The 21,340-nt window shown below is 34.7% G+C and overlaps 1 protein-coding gene across 1 annotated transcript in view; it reads right to left on the bottom strand.

The window, feature by feature from the left end:
• Positions 1-448: 448 nt before the first annotated feature.
• The window catches only part of LOC149079952 (serine hydroxymethyltransferase, mitochondrial-like), a 31,785-nt gene continuing 10,893 nt past the window's right edge, over positions 449-21,340 (bottom strand). The window contains exons 4-12 of the mRNA XM_089238850.1: positions 20,461-20,661; positions 19,629-19,710; positions 15,412-15,534; positions 6,885-7,024; positions 6,010-6,172; positions 3,103-3,202; positions 2,338-2,493; positions 2,022-2,129; positions 449-1,244 (exon numbers count right to left, since the gene is read on the bottom strand). Of these exons, the coding sequence (XP_089094976.1) occupies positions 1,114-1,244; positions 2,022-2,129; positions 2,338-2,493; positions 3,103-3,202; positions 6,010-6,172; positions 6,885-7,024; positions 15,412-15,534; positions 19,629-19,710; positions 20,461-20,661 (1,204 nt within the window). The 3' untranslated portion in view covers positions 449-1,113. The remainder of the gene's footprint in view (positions 1,245-2,021; positions 2,130-2,337; positions 2,494-3,102; positions 3,203-6,009; positions 6,173-6,884; positions 7,025-15,411; positions 15,535-19,628; positions 19,711-20,460; positions 20,662-21,340) is intronic.

Genomic DNA, 21,340 nt, shown 5'->3' with positions numbered 1-21,340 from the left:
AATATTTCTATAGCACCAGTCAATACTTTTCAAATTATTGAAAGGATATAAATTAGATAAATAATGTCATTAACAGATTTGTTTGTTAAAAAGAATATAACCCAAAGCTGTTCCTCTATCTATATTTTATACTACCAAAATAAATAAATCAACAATTGTGAATAAAAATTTATAGAAGGAAAAATTATCAAAGGTTCAATCTAATAAGATTTGAACAATGTAGAGCATGATAAAATGTGTGAAAAATATTGTACATGGATTTTGTAATGAAAAAAAATAAAAATTAAAAACTAGATAAATAATTCTGAATGCATGGTAGAAACTGATCAAAGGTGATGAGAGTTGCAAACATTCTTAAAAATATGCTTATTACAATGGAAGATAGTTTAAAAAATATAGTTTTAATATGGTCTTTTTATTGCATTGATTGCCACATAATTAGCAAATCTCTTTTAACCCTAGATAACTAAACTTAAATCAGTGTTACTCAGTAACTAATCATTCGACTCATAGACTACGAATTAAAAACAAGTATATTTCTATATTTCCTTTATTTAGTTTAAACAAATTAGAGTAACTTAAGATTTGTATTATAATATTTAAAAATTAAAATATATACATATATACTTTTTAAAAAAAACTCATTTTACTAGTTATGGAGGTACTGTGAGTGAAATGGTGCTGGCGCAATAGGAGCATCTCAAATTCACAAAACTGACAGGGGTCGGTAGTCTATTAGAAGAATGTTTAGTTATCTAGGGTTAAACAAAGTAAACTTTAACAAGTCTAAAACCCTAGATTTGTTTCAACAAGAAAGGCTGAATAAATGAATGAATGCCAGAACTCTGCATCTGAACTTATCCCATTGCAGAGATCACTTTCAGCCCAGCTTCATGGCAGAGTCTGGAACACCCCTGCATTTATCAAGTCAAAAAAAGAAAAAAAAAAGAAAAGAGTAAGAAAGGCTGAATTTTTGTGCTTAACAGAGAAACTATGAATATATTATTTTTATAAGATAAAATTATATTCCACCAACAATCTTGTAAATCAAAATATATCAAATTCAAAAACATAGCAAATAAAAAGGTAATACATAAGTGTGAAAGTTCCTATTCAACGATCACTGAATCCAGGCATGGGAAATTGTGTGGCAAATTTTTCCACCTCACAGCGCAAATTATCAATCTTTACCTTTGTTTCTGCATCTGTTTCAATAAACGCTTTGAATTCATTAACCGTTTTCCCTAGAAAGTATAAATTTAAAGTCTTTATAATGTATTTATAAATAAACAATTCAAAAAAATTTCCCATCTCATGAAAAAAAATTATATTATTAAAAAATATATATAATAACTAAATAAAAACAATTCAAAACAAACTTAACCTTATTAAAAATAATATACATACATATTTATTTAAAAAAATACATTGAAATTTGGTTAAAATCATGCCAAAGAATTTTGCTGTTATAACTGGGGTGCCGTTACAACAGAGGTAGATGTTTTGAAGATAATTTTAGTATGAAAAATATTATCAGATACAATTGAATACAATACATGACATTGTTGTAACAAGAGAAAACTTCTCTCAATGTGCTGAACTCTAGTTTTGGGAATTTCTCAGGAAAATCCCATAAAAATAAAAGCAAAAGTAAAAAAAAAAATGTAATTATTTCTGAGACCATTATCTTTTCATTGATGTTATAAGGAAGTCTCAGATATCAGCTAGGACAGAAATTACTGATGTGATAGCTGAGGTTCTGTTACAAACGAGATCACTATAAGTTTGACTTTATAAATGAATTAAAACAAAACCCAAAATATTTCTATAGCAACAGTCAATAATTTTCTAATTATTGAAAGGATATAAATTCAAAAGAATTTTTTGTATTGATAAATACAAACTTGTAACCTAAATTAGAAAGATTTTGATGTGATCAAATGCATATTATTAAACTAGCAAGCATACCAAAATTTGGGCAATAAAGATAAAATATAACTAAAGTTTGAAGAAACAATTACCAGTTTTCTTCTTAGCTTCGATAGCAATGCACACTGCTTGATGAATGAATTCCACAACTTGCTCAAAATCTTTCTCTTTGAAATTTCTAGAGGTGAGAGCTGGTGCACCTGTAACAGAATTTAAAATTTTGTGTGCAAGTTCTGTGTTTAGAACAATTCAATGCAATTAAAATATTTTTTTTTCCGAACAGGACTGTAATGTATCAACCAAAATTCAAATTAATGCTTATATGTTATGCAATAATATGTGTGAATGTGTCAAAGCATATGTTGGCCACGAAAAAGTATACAACTCATCAGAATGAGAAAAACTTACCCAGCCTTATCCCACCTGGGACTAATGCAGACTTGTCCCCAGGACAAGTATTTTTATTTGCTGTAATTTTTGAGTTATTCATCACACATTCTAATCGAGCGCCATCAAGGCCTTTCGGTCGCAAGTCCAGCAGTAACAGGTGATTATCAGTGCCTCCTGAAATATATCATAAAATATAAATATAAAACTAGTTTGAATAAGATAAATTCACCAAATTTAAGAATTTGTTACCCCATATTTTTACCATGTTAAATATTATTTCACCATGAGAATAATTCATTGCAAAGCTGATAACAATGCCGCAAACAATGTAATTTTCTTCAAACCAATTCATTATATGCATATACATTAGATCAGTTGGCTCTATAATTGAGGCTGCTCCCCCCCCCCCATATCTCCACCCAAGGTGCGTGAAACAAATGACATCATATGGGGAATATTTGATGATCGATTCAGAAAAAAAATTATTTTCCATCATGCCTGTCTCTTAAATCAATATTTATTTCACTGGAGGCAAATGTTTCTTCAATTGTCAATGCTAAGAATTGTAATGATGCCACAACATCAGTTGATATTGAGTAAAAAAGAGGTTATTTGTCTCACAAACATCTAAAATAAACTAAACAGTGGAATGCAAAACCAAATACAATAAATATAAAACAAGATTAAAAAATAGTAAAACTCAAAATTTAACTTGATAATTCTATTCTGATGAAAACGTGTTACATATACAGCCTTGATAAAATGGATATCTTATATAATTACCTGAAACGAGGGTATATCCTTTAGCTATCAAAGCTTTAGCCATGGCTTTTGCATTTTTCAGTACTTGTTCTTGATAAATTTTAAACTCTGGCATAGTGGCCTAAAATATGACATTAAAAGTAACATGTTGTGTGTATATATATAGGCATATATGTGCATGGCCCCCACAAGGGTGGGCCTGACAGGACTCCAGTCCTGTGGCTCATGACGATTCTCATTTTTTGTTTCTTCATACCACCAAATCATTATAAAGGGCCCTACTCCAGGATGTGGGGCCATGCACATATGAGTGTATATATAAAATACAGTGCAATCTCTCTAATTCTAACTCTTCAGGACCTAGATGATTTAGAATTAGCAGATTTTTAAGATTATGGATGAAGTTTTGATTATTTCTCCAGTTTTCATATTTAAAGCAATAATATGCCACTTTGAGCACGGATTCATATTTCCTTTGAAATAAAATTAATAAAGCAATATATATGGATATAATAGATATTTTAATCTTAAACCATAATTTCTAATCTACATATCATTAATAGTTACCCATAGAAAAAGAAATTCATTTCCTTATACTTTAATCATTTTTATATGCATTGCTGGTAACTGAAAAACATTTTTGTTTTCTGAAAATTGTTAATGGTCGATTTTTGGATTCCATATTCTTCATATAACATTCATTGTAGTGTTTTCAGTGTTATATTCTATGACAGGATGGACAACTTGGATTTTGACCATTTGAGGGAAATCCTCTCCATATAGTCCTAGAGAATTCCCCAGACTTAAGAATGTGCTTTTGATGGTCAGACCTGACATAAAAGGCCTGTAAATATTTTGTAAAAAATATAACCATCTTCTCTCCAATTATCATCTTCGATGGAGGTATATATATAAAATTTTTCATATTCTTTTCATCATAATTCATCATCATGATCGGTAATGGGAATCATCATTATCAATAAGGGGCTCAGCATTTACCCACTCCTCATCATCTTATTGCATCACATGTACTATGATCAGGCTGTCCCTCAGGGGTACATTCGTCAGTCACACCTCCTCACGAGGTAAAGCTGGATATGCCCTCTTCAAGAGAATGTGCTGTCCCCTTTCCTATCCACTTTATAACGTACAAACTCGCCATAAGATGGCGCTCAGCAATATTAATATATTACAAAAAATAACTTTTTACACCCACCATGGCAATTTCTGCACAACTGCAAACACAACCGGCAGAGTAATGATGAAGAGGTAATAATGTGCCACAAAGGCACCGCGGTACCTCGGTCAGATGAATTATGGCTTTGGCAGTGTTATAAGCTTTTTCAAACTTCAGGCTTTTTCAACTTTCTCACATGTACTTTCAGTGCTGTGTTTCTATTTGCAGTTTGTAACTGCCACATCACTTGATGTTTTCAGCATGTTTAGAAATTCACTTAGATAATCACAGAAAATAAGAGTACTAGACAAGTACTAAAACACTAAGGTTATTTCTACAGTGCAGAGAAATGAAATGATGAAAGGAAAGTTCTTTTGATCAAAGCTGAATTTCTGAATAATCTAATACTCATTAGACACAGGTGCCATCATAGCTTCCACTTTCCTCAGAAGCCTGAAAATGGTAGTGGAGCCAGTGTGCAAAACCTTGTATGCCACCCCTAAAGATGACCCTGTTGGGAAGCTAACTGGGCTTTAGCTTAGAGAGTATTGTTTTACCAAACAAAATGCCTCTGACCAAACATTCCACTTTCAAAGAAAATCCCTTTTTTTTTTTTGGTCCAGCATTATAAGTAAAATGAAAGATTAAAATAAGGGAAAATGTATTAAAAAATAGCCTACACTTGAATGTGTTGAGTATACACAGTAAGACTCTTAGCTGACTAAAGACTCAAACTTAATGGTCTGAATATTCTGGGAGCTTATATTATTAATCTGAATGAATGAGACAGAAGAATGAGCTGACAAGATGTACGGAGACACCTACAATCCCAGCTAGGTCATGTACATAAAAATATCATCAGTTTCTCAGAGGGCCATAGCTAGAAATGAAAACTTACTGCCATACGGGACCAGTATACATTTTGCCACCCCTTCCTTGTTATTTTAAACAGAAAAAATAAACTCTGCATTCTTTCTAATTCAGCACCTGGGACACCAGATCCCCCTTGCCCTTCCTAGTTGCGGCCCTGGTTTCTCACTTTTGTTTTGAATTCTCTTTCATCTGATTATGAAAATGTTTATTTCAAGCTTCAGTCAGTTTCTATCTTTTTTAGTGTTTCATATCATTCTCTTTATAAAACTTATCTTCAAATTTTGGGCAGTACCTATAACACAAATTAAATAATTTTTTATTCCTATAGGAAATCAAGTTTTGACTAACAAAGATTTCGGCTAACAAATGCGATTCCAGAACAGGTTATCTTCAGTCCCAAGGTACCACAATACACAAAAAGCCTTCACATTGTGTGCTTCGAATCACTTTGATCCAGCAATCATTGATTCTACTCCAAGCATTTCTACACAATTACGTAATAGTATGAGGTTCCATTTTCTGAGCTATAATTTCTGTAAATGTTATTTAACTTCTTGATCTTTGATGATATCATTACATGATTTATGAAAATTTTTTCTTGTTAGATATTACTCAGTAAAAATTGTTTGAAATGAGTCTTAACACCAGCCTATAATCATAAGTACCTTGTTAATCGTGTAATTGATATTATAAGGGTCTTAATTTTGGTTTGTGCACTTATTTATCATTTAAACTTATTATGTTTATACTTTAGAAATTAATTTAGTTTATTTCTTTTGAATTCTCATGGCACACCTGTGATCCTCTCACAGGATATTGGTGGGGAACCCCAATATATTTTAAACTAATTCTGCAGGAAAAAATCATAATGAAACTACCTGTCTCAGTGCTACTGCAACAGAAGCTATAGCATGATTATGAGGCCCTCCTTGAAGACTGGGAAAAACTGCAAAATCAACTTTTTGTTGGAAGTCATATTTTATTTCATTCCCATGTTTATCCATACCTTTGGCGCCTTTACGGAAAAATATCATCCCTGACCTAAAATAAACACAATACTTATGCATAAAAAAGATATATAAAACAAAGAATAATAAGTAATACAGTAGAATCTCTTTAATTTAGCCTAACCGTGAATAATGGTTAGTTGGTTTAGAGAAAATCCAGTTAAATGAAGGAGATTGAAACCCTCAAAATTAATAGCACATATATTGCATATTGAATCTGTTAGGTACTTTACATAAGAATATTGCATTACCCAAACACTATTTAAAAATTTTACATACAAATTTCAATAAAAAAAAGTGAGGTCTTATTACATTATTATATAGACTTATTTTAAATCATACATAAAATATCTAGTACGAAGGATATTTTGGGCTTAATTAGGGAAGGAGCTACAACAGTGGTTCTCAAACTTTTGTTACCCGCAACTCTCTTGCCTTAAGCATGATTTATCTATGGCTCCCCAAAATAACCTAACAAATAATAGCTTAACAAGCACACATCAATATTGTCAGCTTGCCGTGATGCCCCTGAAAATGTTTGCAAGTCTGATACAATGTTCTTATTGGTCGCCTCCTAAATAAAAAATTAACTCAGTGTAACAGTTATAGTGCCAAAACGCGTAAGGAATTTATATTTTACTTAACATTTGCCTTTATTGATGGTTTTCTGCTTCATTGTGATAAAATATCAAGCTAAAGATATTTCTACAAATTGGGCTGTATAATTTCAGACATTTTAAGCTTACCTTCCACCACGAAGTGTTTTGTGTGTGGTAGTTGTTACCACATCTGCATACTCAAAAGGTGATGGAATAACACCAGCTGCTACAAGTCCACTTATATGGGCCATATCAGCTAACAATACAGCCTTTACTTCATCGCATATCTAAGGATATAAAGTGTCATTCATTAATAAAACCGTTCCTTTTAAAAAAGTTCCAAGAAGTGCTGTGCATAAAATTTTAAAAGAAAACATTCAAATTTTTCTCAAAGACGACCATCACTCAGTGCCGTCTTAATGCATGGGTTCATTTGGACATGGCTCGGGAGCCTCAAGTGCAGAGGGACCTCATAAACATTCATTCCGATTAAAATTTTTGACATTAAGCATATGAATTGGTAGACAAGCATTTGTAATCGAGTGGGAGCTTCAGAAAAATCACATTGCCTGGATGTCTCATAATGCTCGACATGGCCCTGCCATCGCTCTTATTTTCTTAACCCTAGAACGATGGAAGGTCATTTTGACAGCAATAGGGAAAAATCAAACAAATTATTTTTATTCACAAAAAATTCTTGAACAGCATTTGTTCAGTCTCTTCCAACTTAATTTTGCATTAAAATCTTTTTCATGTACAGCTGAATTCCGTTTTAACGAATACTTTTCCTTCTAATCCCCCAGATAAGTTTACATAGGAACAATGGAAATACTTGAAATTCCTTTATAATAAAATTTTGCTGTAACGAAGTGATTTCTATGATCTCCTGGAGTTCGTTATAATGTGATTCGACTGTACCATTTTCTTAATTAATTGAGCTCTTGCGATTCATGGCTTCATTTTCACTTGGTAATCCACTCTGACAAGGTTTAAAGTATAGCACAGTTGAGAAATTTGTGAAGAGACCACACTCACTGAATGAAAAATCATGAATTGGCATGAAATTCTGAACACAATAGAGTATGAGACAGCTTTTTAATGCTAATAGCGCTGTGCATAGGCAGTTAATTCGGTCAAAAAGATGTAAGAGACACAATAGTCATAGAATTGCATAAAAGAATCAGAATTTTTTGCCGTGACCATGATTTCAACTCCTCTGAGCCCGATGCTCAAGACATCGATTTTCTCTGCTTACCAACAATATGGGATCTAATATGGTTTCAAAATCAACACCAAACACAAGAATTTTAACTTATTTTTGCCTGATTAACTTATTCACCATATACTGCATAACTAATAACATGCCCCTTCCAATAAGGTTCCCCTTCCCAATTTAAGTAACTGGTTTTACTACTGTTCAACATAAGTCATCCATGAATTAAAATTGAAAAAGTATTGAACAACTTGACTGTCACTTTAAGGTGAGAAAATGATCAGAAATAAACCAGGGCAATTTATTCAACAAAATTTATTACACAATAGCATAAATGATGTTTTACAATTTCATAGCTGGCATGAAATTTCCAACACCAGTAACTGTGGTGAATTTTTCTTTTTTTAAATTGAACATTAACAAGCATTAATGCAAATGAACTTCATAGATGGCCATACTTGGCTTTATGAACACACAAACTGACATACATTTCCAACTTTTTAAACAATAGTTTCTTAAAACACTTTTCTATCGCCCCTTCTCAAAAGAAAAGTTTTCTCATCGCCTCGTGTTCCCCTTCCTGAGCAATCTCATAGGATCTTATATTGTATCTGTAGCTATTATCACCCCCCTGGTGCATGCCATCACCTCCCAGTGGAGAATATTTACCATTAAATTCTGCTTTAGGCCATTATAGTCCTGTTTAGATTTGGTGGCACGACAACTGGCCAAATTGAAAACTTATCATTTTATAAAGTTCATATCTTTGCAGATGTTATTTCCCTTAAAAGCTGAAGATGTCTACCACAAGCAAGAAAATTATTCTTTGGGAAAAAAATTACTGAAGAATTTAAAAAACTCAAATTTGTCTCTCTAAAGCTGCTTTTTTGGAAAAAAAAAATTAATATCAAAAACATATTGGAACACAATTTTGGCACGACAATCGATGATGGGGAAACTCATTGAAGAAGAGGAGGAAACAGCAAATTTCATCATTTGAATAAATCAGAGAATAAAATTATTGATCATTTTTGTCGCACCACGGTCATTTTCTGCACACGAGGGCTAATTAGACCAGGACCTACAATTTATTGCCGATTCCGAACAGCAGGCTTGTTTTTTTATACTCATCGTGGGGTTGGTGCGCTAACCTCTCGATGGGGGACTCCGTGAGGAGAGAATAAAATAACAATATAGAAATTATTATAAAAATCGCTTAAAAGCAGAATATCACCATATCAAGCTTTCTACTAGAAATTGCAGAAGAGTTAAAAGTGGATGAACTGGTGTACAAAATAACAAATTCCATCACAACCACTATTTGTTGCAAGCTGGAATTAGATCTATGGTTTATAGCTTGTTCTATAAGCCTGTTATTCCTCCATAACTTTTACAAATACAAATACGACGCCACAACAGGCAAATTGCCCAACGAGGTGGCTGACTTAAGAACATCATGGATCCCCGAGCCATTTTTTGGAGGCCCTACCTACTACTGCTACACCCCGAATGCACCCCCCCCCCCCGCGGAACCCCCCAACGAATCGGTACATGCGGGAATGTGCGTGTACGTGTAGTGCAACCTGACGTACAGTTTTTGTTTCTGTGTAATGCTTGTTATGTGTAGTGCTGTCCCCAGTTTTTCAAACTATGAGTGAAGTGTTATGGTTGAATGATTTACCGTTGTAGGACTGTTGCTCTCTGTGGCGAGACTTTTTAACGGGGAGATCGGCTCGCATTTGCGCCTTGAAGTTGGGAACCACAGAAAACCAACTTCAGCCGACCACCACTGTGGGGTTCGAACCCGGATCCTCGCATCACGAGTCCGCACTATAACCACTCGACCACCACAGCGGCCAAATTGGTTTGATGTTCTACAATTATTTCAGCTTCTTGTTGAGAGGGCTTGCTATGGTAGGCGTGCAATGTGTTTCAGAGTCATCTGGTTACAGTTTCTGTTGTACCTGTTGTCATCTGGCAACACGCCGGACATAATTTGCATACTGAAAGCAGGCGCAAATCTTGTACCACTCCCAATTAGAGACATATATATATTGTCAAGTTTTTACCTATGATCACTACATTTGTTTTGTTAATTTTTTCATAACTTTTGTTGTTGTAATTCAAACTAATAATAATCATGCAATAAATTTCAGTCGAGTAATTTGTGTCCCTCACTATTTTCTGAACATCTTTCAAAATGTTTGTGTGAATTCCTATGACATGGAAAAGTTTTCATCTCACAACTTTGAGAAGGTGTCGGTTATTGGTCCAGTCCATGGATCTCAATCACAAATAATGCTTGATCTTATCATCCATCTCTTTCAAGAATGTTTAAATGTGAATTTTTTGGCATTTCAATTGTTCAAGTGAATTGGATAAAGTTTGTGGTGCCATTCATAATGCTTTGAATCACCCTCCATGACAGTATCTATGCATCAGAGAAGGTTCTGATAAGTATCAATTAGATATTTAACTCATAATACTTCCGAACATCTATTTGTGTAGTAGGTATATTATTGACATGTTACTACCCATCCGAAAGCTGAAACTAACAAATGATACAAATATTAGAACAAAGGCATGATTCAAGAAGGAAAAGGTTTAAATAAAAAAAGGCATGACTTCAGCTTCTAGAACGCTTTTACAGAAGCTGGTAAGGTGGAAAAAAGAATTCCAAAGAAATGAAAAACTTACTGTTCACAATGTTGTCTGAATTAGGTATAGCCTGACGTTTCATATGGCAACAAATGGGGAGTATTATCATCTTTTTCTAAATAAAATACTTGCATTGAAAAATGTGAAAAAGTTTATTTATAGTTCACATATATAAGTATTCCGAAAATGGATAGGGGAGTGAACTCACTTGTCACAAATTAGACTTACTATATATTTAAACAATCAAACTCACTAACTCAATGTTTCTCAGATCTTTTTATTCATGACTCAGAACCTTCAGAACATCAACCCAAAAACCAGAACTGTGTGAAAGTGGGGAGGGGGTGTGACCCCAGGGATGTGATTTTCTATAGGTATGTCTTACATATAGGCAAGCCTGGGTAGCATAGATATAAAATACAAAATTGAACTGTCACAACAGGCCATTGGCTCAGATAGGTTGGCTGTATAAAAGAAAGGTTCCCCCCCCCCTTCAAAAACTGCACAGCATATTCAAAGTTAGGCCTAATTGAAACTCAAAAGGAAAAAGATTCATAACTCATATTTTCCATTATGAATATAAGTTCCATAATAAACCATTTATAATTTTCATAAATTTTTTTCATACTAGGAAGTGAAATGAGGGAACATTTCCAGGGCCATCTTAGGAGTATCATGGGGCCAAAGGGACAAGTGGTTTTTCTGAGTCTCTAAATGGTATAAGTTCTAGGAAATTTAACCACATCTCATTTTTGTGAAGCCCCTCTTCAATTGAGACCCGGGACCTATGCATTAAAATGGCACTGAACACTTCACTATAACCAGTAAGAGCTATTCACTGGAATAGTTGAATATTATTTTACTGGTCTGAACAGTGAGGTTCACGCTAATAGGTTTAGAGATAATATTGTGTCCAATTACCAGCCAGCTAAGGACAAATCAAACTCAACTTGGAGAAATGGGGAGTTCTGGTCCTTGAAGACAAACTGACTGCGGTTGGCCAGGAAGGCTTCCACCCATTTAAGCAGTTGAGCACATAGGCCAAGGTTTTGGAGTTTAAGAAGAAGTTTATTGTGGGGCACACTGTCAAAAGCTTTAGAGAAATCCAAGAAAATTACATCCATTTGGACGTTTTTGTCGATACTGCTTGATAAATCATGTATGAAAAGAGCTAATTGAGTAGTTACTGATAAAGATGGTTAAAAGCAGTGCTGATTTGAGAAAAAGAAGTTTATCGAATCGAGGTGTGAGCGGATTTCCTTGGCAACTATGTCATCAAAAAGCTTGCAGCAGGTAGAGGTGATAGCGATGGGTCTGAAATTAAGAGGATTTGAAAGAGAACCCGATTTATGAATTGGGATAATTATATTAATTTTCCAGTCAGATGGCAAGGTTGATCTGTTTAAACATATGTTGAAGATAATCAAAAGATAATTAGAGATTTCATGAGCGCAAAATTTGAGAATATGATTTGGGATCCCTTCGGGGCCAGTGGAGTGGGGTTTCAGATTTTTTAAAAGGTTCAGAAGGCCTGCTTTAGAGAAAAAGACAGGACTAGTGTTGGATAATGAATCGGATAAGGAGTACTGAGAAGGAGTGGGGTCAGAGGAAAAAACTGACAAAAAAGCCCGATTAAATTCTGTGGCGATATCAAGGTGAGTGGTAAAGTTGATATTATCAATTTTTAGGGAAGATGGGCCAGCTGATTTAGAACGAAGAAAATTCCAAAATTTTGAAGGGTTAGTTTTAAGGTATTGAGGTAAAGAATTAGTTAGGTAATGTGTTTTTTGTCGGAGGATGAGATCTTTAAGGTCACATGTAGAGGCTGAGATCTTATTTCTGAGAGAAAGCGAGTTATTGAATTTGAGTTTGGAGACATTTTTCTTTTTAAATGGATAATATCACGATTGATCCAGGGGTTAAAGATATATTTCGAGGTGGTATTTTTGATGGGAACAGAGGCTTTGCATTTCTCGATAACAGCTTTGAATTTACTCCAGTGAATATGAACATCATTTGAGTCAGAAAATGAAACTAATTCAAGGAAATGGGTGCGGAGGATATTTTGCAGAAGGGGAAAGTTGGCCTTGTTAAAATTGAGTTTTGTAATGTGCTTAAAGGAAGGGGGGGGGGGGTATGATGGAGAGAAAAATTTACAAAGGGCATTTTGTGGTCAGAAATGCCATCAAAAACCGAGATATTGGAAACCAAGATTTTATTTGAAACAGCAATTAAGTCTAATTTAGAGCTTGAATAGTTTGAGATTCTTGTCGGTTCTAGGATAGTTTGAATGAGATTAAATTTAAGGAAAAGAAAAAGAACTCTATTATTAATACAATGGTTACCCGAGAGGGACTCCAATTTATGCCAGTCAATTCCGGGTAGGTTCCAGTCACCAGCTATGATAAAGTTGTGTGAATTAGAAAATTTATCTAAAATTGATTCCAATTCAATAAAACAGTGAAGATCTGGGGTAGGAGGTAAATAAAGAGAAAATATTGCAATGGGAGTGCAGTTCGGGCAATGCCACTCAGCCCCAACAGTTTCACAAGATTGGTATCCAAAGAAATTTCAAGAAGAGGAATGGAGCTGTTAAAGACTAGGGCAACACCCCCTCCCCGGGTATTTCCATCTTTACGAAATGCAAGGTAGTTAGGAGGTAAAAAATCAGAATTGCTGATATTTCTATATAACCAAGTTTCAGTGACAGCAAGAAAATTTGGGTTGGGAATGAATTTTATTGGAAATGCTTCTTGCATTTATAGTACCAATTTTGAAGGAATTTTTCCGAGGTGCTATTAGGGAATTTGAGATGGAGTTTTGGGTGCGAAGCCTAAAGGGGCAGTGGAAGAAGATTGGGGGATGTGAGATGGGGGGGGGGTAGGATTATGGTGAGTTTGGGAAATCGGGAGGATGTCAGGATGTCATTAGCAGTGTGATCCCAAATGTATTTAGTGTTATTGATGAGGGCAAAGTTGTGAAAAAGTTTGACTTTCAGACCAGCATCATGGAATTTCTGGGAAGCCCTCCAAATCTATCCCCCCAGTCTGCGGGTCTCGAGAGAAAAATACTCGGAAATGTAAATTCCACTATTTTCAATTTGGAGGAGTTTTGGAGAATTTCTGTTTTGACTTTGTATTTATTGAATTTAATTATAGAGAGTCTAGATCCAACGTCTCTTTTAGAACCAAGTCTATAGCAGCAATCAATATCGGAAGGTGAGATTTTGATGTGTAAAAGATTGGAGCAGTAATTAATAATTTTTGATTCAAGTGTCGAGGGGGTTTCCAAGTCCGAGGGTTCCTCTGGGATGCCATGAAATATCAAGTTGGTGTGACCGGAGTGGTCCTCAAGGTCTGTTATTTTGTTGACAAGGTAAGAATGGAATTCAGAAAAATCTGATGAAAGGTCAAAAACCTGTTTCTGGAGGTCTTCGATAGGGAAAAATTTGTCTTCGACTGCACTTAATCAGCCATTTAGTTGGGTACTGCAAGAGTCCTGTTTTTATGAGAGAAGTGTCAGTTGGTTGAGAATAGTCATTTGAGTATCACGAATATTAAGAAGGATAGAAGAATCAGAATTATCAGGTGCTTTGGCTGCATCAGAAGGGGAATTGGATCTAGATTGTGTTTGAGATTTTGTGGGTGAGCGGAGAACTTTAGGACCAGGATTCGACTTGATATCTCCGGAAAGCAAGAGAAAGAGGAACAGTTGAGAAGTGGGAGAGAGGGGGAAAATACAATGAGTGTGTAAGATGGAACAACCTTTAAGATAAAATTGGGGTGGTGGGGTGATTCAATTGGAAACATATGCCAGGATACATAGCTAACAGCCTGCACCAAAATTGATCGGAAAACCATTGATCCTAGAGGCACACTTCCAATTACAAAAAGTATCTAAATAATGTGTAGATCTCAAAATACAACATTCATATTGCAAAGGGTTATATATTTATTAAAAGGGAAAAAATTAACTTTTTATATGGACACCCTTTGCTCAAAAACCCAATTAGAAGGTTGTTGGTCTGTCTCACTTGAGGCCAACAAAAGATGTTCAGCATTTCTTAGAGTAATATTCACTGAGATATTTTAATTCAAAAAATGAAGGAAAATTAGAAAAACAGCATAAATGGTGGGGGGGGGAACATTTTCAGTTAGTTTATGTTCCCCCGATTTTTTCTTTCCCCCCCCCCCCCCGATTTTTCTTCATTTTTGAATTTAAATAACTAAGCAAATATTGCATTTAGAAATACAGAATTTCTTTCTTTGGCCTCAGGAGAGACAGAGCAATAACTTTTTAACTGGGTATTTGAGCGCAGGGTGTCTGCTTGAAAACTTAATTTTTTATTTTAATTACTATACAACCCCTTGCAATATGAATGATGTATATGAAGGCCGCACATTATTTGAATATTATACTGTTGGTGAGTGGTTGGTGAGTGATGGAGTTGAGAAAAATAATGATCATGCGAGTTAAAATAAAATACTCATTACTATAAAATTTATAAACTTAACATTTTCAGGACGGTTGCTATTGCGTGTTCATTCCATGGTGACTGCCAGTGGAAGCGTGTGTTTCTAGCCAATCGAGATCAAATCTCGCCAAACATCGGCGGCTTGGCTGGATATACAACAATATGTTTTCTAACAGGGGGAAGTATGCTGGAATAAATGGTTCTTCAGTAAATTGTGGTGCACGCTGTTAGTTATGCACCCTGTAAATGCTCATGTATATTCTATATGTACTTTGCGCATTCACTTTTTTGTGCAATGCCAGATAATTTTTGTGGTAATAATAACATACTTGACGGAAGCGTTTGTAATCTAATAGCCTCGAATATGCACTTGTTCCAGCAATAATCAGTTTTGGACGAAACAACTTTGCCATGCTCTCTAGCTTGTCATAGTCAACCAAACCAGTTTCTGGCTAAAAAAATACATAAATATTTTAAATCATAAAACATATGTTGCATTAATGGGATTATAAAAATGAGGAATATGACATGAAGTAACAAAATCATAAAAAAAATTTACAAGAAAAAAGAAAAATTGACATCTACAACTGCGAGGGAGAACTAAAAAAATAGTTATCACTTCAAAAAGTTAAAATGAATCGTCTGGTTTAAGGGTGATTGATTGATAAAATTTATTGAGTCAAAAAATCAAGTTTTTGAGGAATCAAAAAACTGTACAAGTAAACTGAAGAGCCAAAAAAACTAGTACAGGCATGCGTATACAAATAAAGAGATATGGAACCAATCAGAGTACGGCGCTGCGGTCAGCAATGCCTATATAACACAAGTGTCTGGCATAGTTGTTAGATCGGTTACTGCTGCTACAATGGCAGGTTATCGAGATTTAAGTGAGTTTGAACGTGGTGTTATAGTCAGCGCACGAGAGATGGGACACAACATCTCCGAGGTAGCGATGAAATTTGGAAACACGTTGCCTGGTCTGACGAGTCTCAGTTCCAATTGCTTCAAGCTGATGGACGTGTACAGGTATGGAGACAACCTCATGAATCCATGGACCCTACATGTCAACAGGGGACTGTTCAAGCTGGTGGAGGCTCTGTGATGGTATGGGGCGTATGCAGTTGGCGTGATATGGGACCCCTGATACGTCTAGATACGACTCTGACAGGTGACAGGTACGTAAGCATCCTATCTGATCACCTGTACCCATTCATGTCCATTGGGCATTCCGACGGGCTTGGACAATTTCAGCAGGACAATGTGACACCCCACACGTCCAGAATTGCTACAAAGTGGCTCCAGGAGCACTCTTCTGACTTTAGACACTTCCGCTGGCCACCTAAATCCCCAGACATGAACATTATTGAACATATCTGGAATACCTTGCAATGTGCTGTTCAGAAGAGATCTCCACCCACTCTTACTCCTGTGGATGTATGGACAGCCCTGCAGGATTCATGGTGTCAATTACCTCCAGCACTAATTCAGACATTAGTCGAGTCCATGCCATGTCGTGTTGCGGCACTTCTGCGTGCTCACGGGGGCTCTACACGATATTAGGCAGGTGTACCAGTTTTTTTGTATTAGGGTTTACATTCAATAACCAGCAAAATTTTTGGTCCTATATCTACCTCTAGGGACTTGGTTTTGGCTCTTTCTTATCACTCATGCGTAAAGCTAAGCTTGAGGATACTTTGAAGTGCAAAAAATAAATTTTGCTAAACCTGCATATTCAACTGAATTTTCGAATCATACATGTTTTAGTAACATTCAAGGCTAGGCATCTAAATGTTCCCCCCCCCCCAGTGCTAGAAAACAACCAGAATATGCTTTAAAAGCCTGCATTAATTTTTTTTTTACCACACTTCATACACAACAATGAATCTCCAATCTGAGAGTCTTTGTTGCTCATGGGAATAGAGATAAAGACAAGAAAGATCCAGAAAGTAAGGTGGATAGAATACCAGTGCTATTTGGTATCGCTTCTCGGCCTTTTGGCTAAGATCAGAGTGTAGTATTATTCAGTTCTTTGTCAAGAATTGTCAAACTGAGAAAGCCATATGGACTTGGTATTGTCACAGTAAATGAGCTAATTTGCCTCTTTGCTCTTGTGCGAGCAATCAAAACGCAGATTTGACAGACACTAATGATTCATCCCCAAATCTTTGATAAAATCCAATGGTACTTCACACCATGACAGTTTCAGAAAAAAATCACACTGTAAGAGTCCAGCTTGATATTATACTAGTCATTTTACCAGTGGTAGCTTATGGACAAAAATTCTAATGAAAGGAAACAAAATGATGTCGTATTTTATTAGGGTAACTGGTAATCAACTATTTTTGTTAGTCAAATTATTTTTTACGTTACACCTGCACTATATGTGCTTTCTTTAACACTTGAAGGGTTGGACTTTACAATATACCTAAAAGGGCCACTGGCAGTCATTTTGACGGCTGCTTCTTGTTAGTGCAATATATTTAATCACACTGAATTTTTACAATGAAAAATAACAAGCATTATCTCACAGGGTTAATTTGTTAATTTTGAAGAAATTTGTGATTTCTTAAGCATACAGGGTGTCCATAAAATTACTTTCCAACTATAAATATGAAAAATTAGAGGGTGGACAAGATTTACCATGAAATAAATTAGATAAACATTGCATTTACATCACACATTTGGTGATGTAGCCTACACATTTTTATATGTATATCACGGTCTTTCCTGTTCACTTTATTTAGATGTTTGTGTATGCTGTGGATAACATACTATTATGCCACTGTAAATTTTCACTATCGAGGAAAAAAACTACAGCACTATTAAAATTTCATACTACAAAATAACTTATGAAGAATATACAATTTAAAAAAATACATCTTTTTCTTTTTTGTCAATATTATCTGATTCAGACCAGTCACTTTTGAAATCCCTACTTTCTCTTCCACGTAGATATAGCAGAAAATCATGATTTTTTTTTTGTCAAAGTTTGCGTCGTAAGTCTTTTCGGCCTCAGATTTATTGTCTAAAATATCATTCAGCACTGATAAAATTAGACTATTTTGTTCTAATACATCCTTTTTCTAAAAGCCATTTCTACACGCTGCAAATTAACCTGTTTCCTATAAAACTCTCAATGCAGATGGTAGCATAAAGAGTTATGAAACTTTAAACAAGCTTGCAAGGAAAACAATTAGAAAAAACAAGTTCCTAAACTTTCATAACAGAGGCTACAGCTCAATAAGACATAATATTGTGGGTACATACTGTCCTTGTCAATATTACCCAGTAACATGTGATGCAAAACGAATAGCATTTTTTATTTTATTTTTTCTTATTGATATGTTACGCGTGAATATGTGTTGTGTTGTGTGTGCCATCAGGAATGATAGGGAATAAACCTAAAAGCAAAAGTATCCATCAATGCCCACCACAAAGAGAAAACATACAATTTACATACAGCAGTCAAAATGACTGGTCTTGGCCGTTCTAGGTATAAACATTGATATCTCCTGAACAAAATTTTCAATGTCTTCAAATTGTTGTACACAGAGTTAAGTGCAGAAATAATGGAAAATAACCAAAAATGGAGTGTGTATGTCAAATACTGCCGAGATAATAGCATTTTCAAAAATCAACCATCAAAATGGCCGCCAATCCGGCATTCTAGTTTTAAGAATTCTCACTGTATTTCATGTACATAGGGACCAATTAGAACAAAATTTTAAAGTCAATTCTGGGTAGCTATTTGAAATCAATGTTCTACTTATGCAACTATCAAAACATTTAACGGTTGTATTCAGTGTAACATAGTGCACACGTGACCAATGTTTCCTCTACGCTGAATGAATGAATGTCGGAACTTATCCTGTTGCCGAAATCTCTTCCAGTCCAGCTTTGTGGCAGAGTCTGAAACAAAGTTTGTGCATCAGTCTGAGTGCTTATCTAGTGTTGTGTGTTGATTTTTACTGCTGCCATCTATATTTGAAATTGTGATTGAAGTGTAATGATTGAACATTTGTACCAATGTAGGCATGCTGCTCTCTGTGGTTAGACTTTATGCGAATAGATCAACTCGCATTCGCACCTTGAAATTGGGAACCACCAGAAATCAACTTCAGCCGACCACCCCTGTGGCACCGGTGGAGTCCCAACCCTGGTTCTCACAATGCGAGTCCATCAGTATGACCACTTGACCACCACAGCAGCTGTTCATTCTAGCTGCATACACAGCTAGAAATGCTTCCACACATTCAGCGTTTTTGCTGTACAGAAGAAATTTAATATATACAGTGACATTGTTTTTTCATCTAGGCAGATGTAAAATTTCTGTCACTGCAAACAAAAAAGTTAGAGGGAATCTTGTATATGATAATTATTTCTGTAATTACTTTTTTATTGAAACATAGATTAAAGACATCAAGAAAAATAGTCCAACATGTAGTTATAGAATAAATATCCTAATTATGATTAGGGAAAACCTTTACTTTCTGCCCAATAATTAAAATTATTCAATACTTTGAATAAAAAGAAAAAAAAAACTTACATTCAACTTGTATCCCATTGATTCAAAATACACAGATGTTGCAGAAATGCGTTTCTGGTCATTCATGAATCCGTGAGTTAAGCTGAAAATTAAAATGTCCATAAAAATTCAAGTTGACCCAAGAAATATACATCTTTAAGACATTGTATTTTTTTAAAAAAATGCACAGAAATTTGCTTAAATACTGTAATTCATACAAACGCAATTTAACCTCAATAAAAAATATAAATTCACACACATTCAGAACTTGACATGACTTCCTTTCAAACCAAGCGCACAACTCAGGTCTATCGCCATGGGCAATTTACTAACTAGTGAGTTGTGCCAAAAGTGTAAGTGTGTATATCTAACAGTCTGAGTGCGTATCTAGTGTTGTGTATGAGTTTTTAGTTCTGCCATCTACATTTCAGAAGTGAAATGTAATGACTGAATAACTGTACTGTTTGTAGGCCTGTGGCGAAACTTTTTAACAGGAGATCGACTCACATTTGCACCTCAAAGTTGGGAACCCCAGAAAACCAACTTCAGTTGACCACCACTGTGGTAACAGTGGGGCTTGAATTAGTATCCCTATGATGCGAGTTCATCACTATGACGATTCGACCACCACAGTGGCACTTGACATGACTGACATTTATTTGCTAAAGTAGGAAAATTATCAAATTGGAGTCAACATAATCCCACATACATACACAGCAGCTTCAAAAAAATTCTTTGAAAGATCCCGGTTCTATTTTATTTATATTGCATATAGCCTATTATACTGATATATCTATTTATTCCACATCTGTGAACGATCATACATTAAAGGAAAAACAATGAAAAGACTCACTGCCCACCATCTGGAAGATCTAGTCCCATTAATCTGTCATGAGGCTTCAATAATGCTGTATAAGCTGCAAAATTGGCAGGTGATCCTGAATATGGCTGGACATTCACTCCCCAATCATTTGAACTAAGGCGAAAAGCTTCCAGAGCTCTCTTCTGACAGAGAATTTCTATTTTATCAATAACTTCAGTTCCACCATAGTATCTGTAAAATATATCATTGTTATTTTCATTGGTGTAGCTTAGACAAGCTCAAATTCTACTAATAAATGTTTTTTTATAGACAGGTGATCCAAACTGCTAAAAAAAAAAAAGAAAATGGATACAGTATTTTTTTTTTAATTTTCTGTCACACAGACATCTCCCTATGCACCATACAGTATAACATAGGGCCATATATAATGGTACAATCAGCATTCGTATACCGTCGAAAATATACAAAAGAAAAATTATAATACTAAAGTATTACATATACTTTATACACAAGAGAAAAATGGCTTTTAAAGAGAAACGTAATAAAAAATAATCAAATAAATAGTAAAAATAATAAAATATTAAAAAAATAGAATAGAAAAATAATATAAAAGAAAAGAAAAATAACAGTAATGTGAAAAACAAATACAGTAATGTGAAAAACAAATACAGTAATGTGAAAAATATAAATAAATTGAAAAAAGTAAAAAAGGAGAAAAATAAGAATAGTGGGAGAAGGAAAAAAAAGGTGTAAGCAATGATACAGTATTAAAAAGAAAAAACATAGGAGGGAGCAGAAATTCAGAAGCATTATTTCAAAATATTGTCACATTTTTATTAAGCAAGTCCTAAACACAAGGAAATAACATGAAATATCTTGAGACAACAGACTCATTCAGTAGGTGACTGAT

Source organism: Pholcus phalangioides, unplaced genomic scaffold (assembly GCF_987345545.1).
Source record: "Pholcus phalangioides strain wild (caught in Gottingen) unplaced genomic scaffold, Ppha-v1.0 ptg000011l_1, whole genome shotgun sequence".
Classification (NCBI taxonomy): domain Eukaryota; kingdom Metazoa; phylum Arthropoda; class Arachnida; order Araneae; family Pholcidae; genus Pholcus; species Pholcus phalangioides.
The sequence above is the reverse complement of the archived record's forward strand: the minus strand, read 5'-3'. Positions and strand labels throughout refer to the sequence as shown.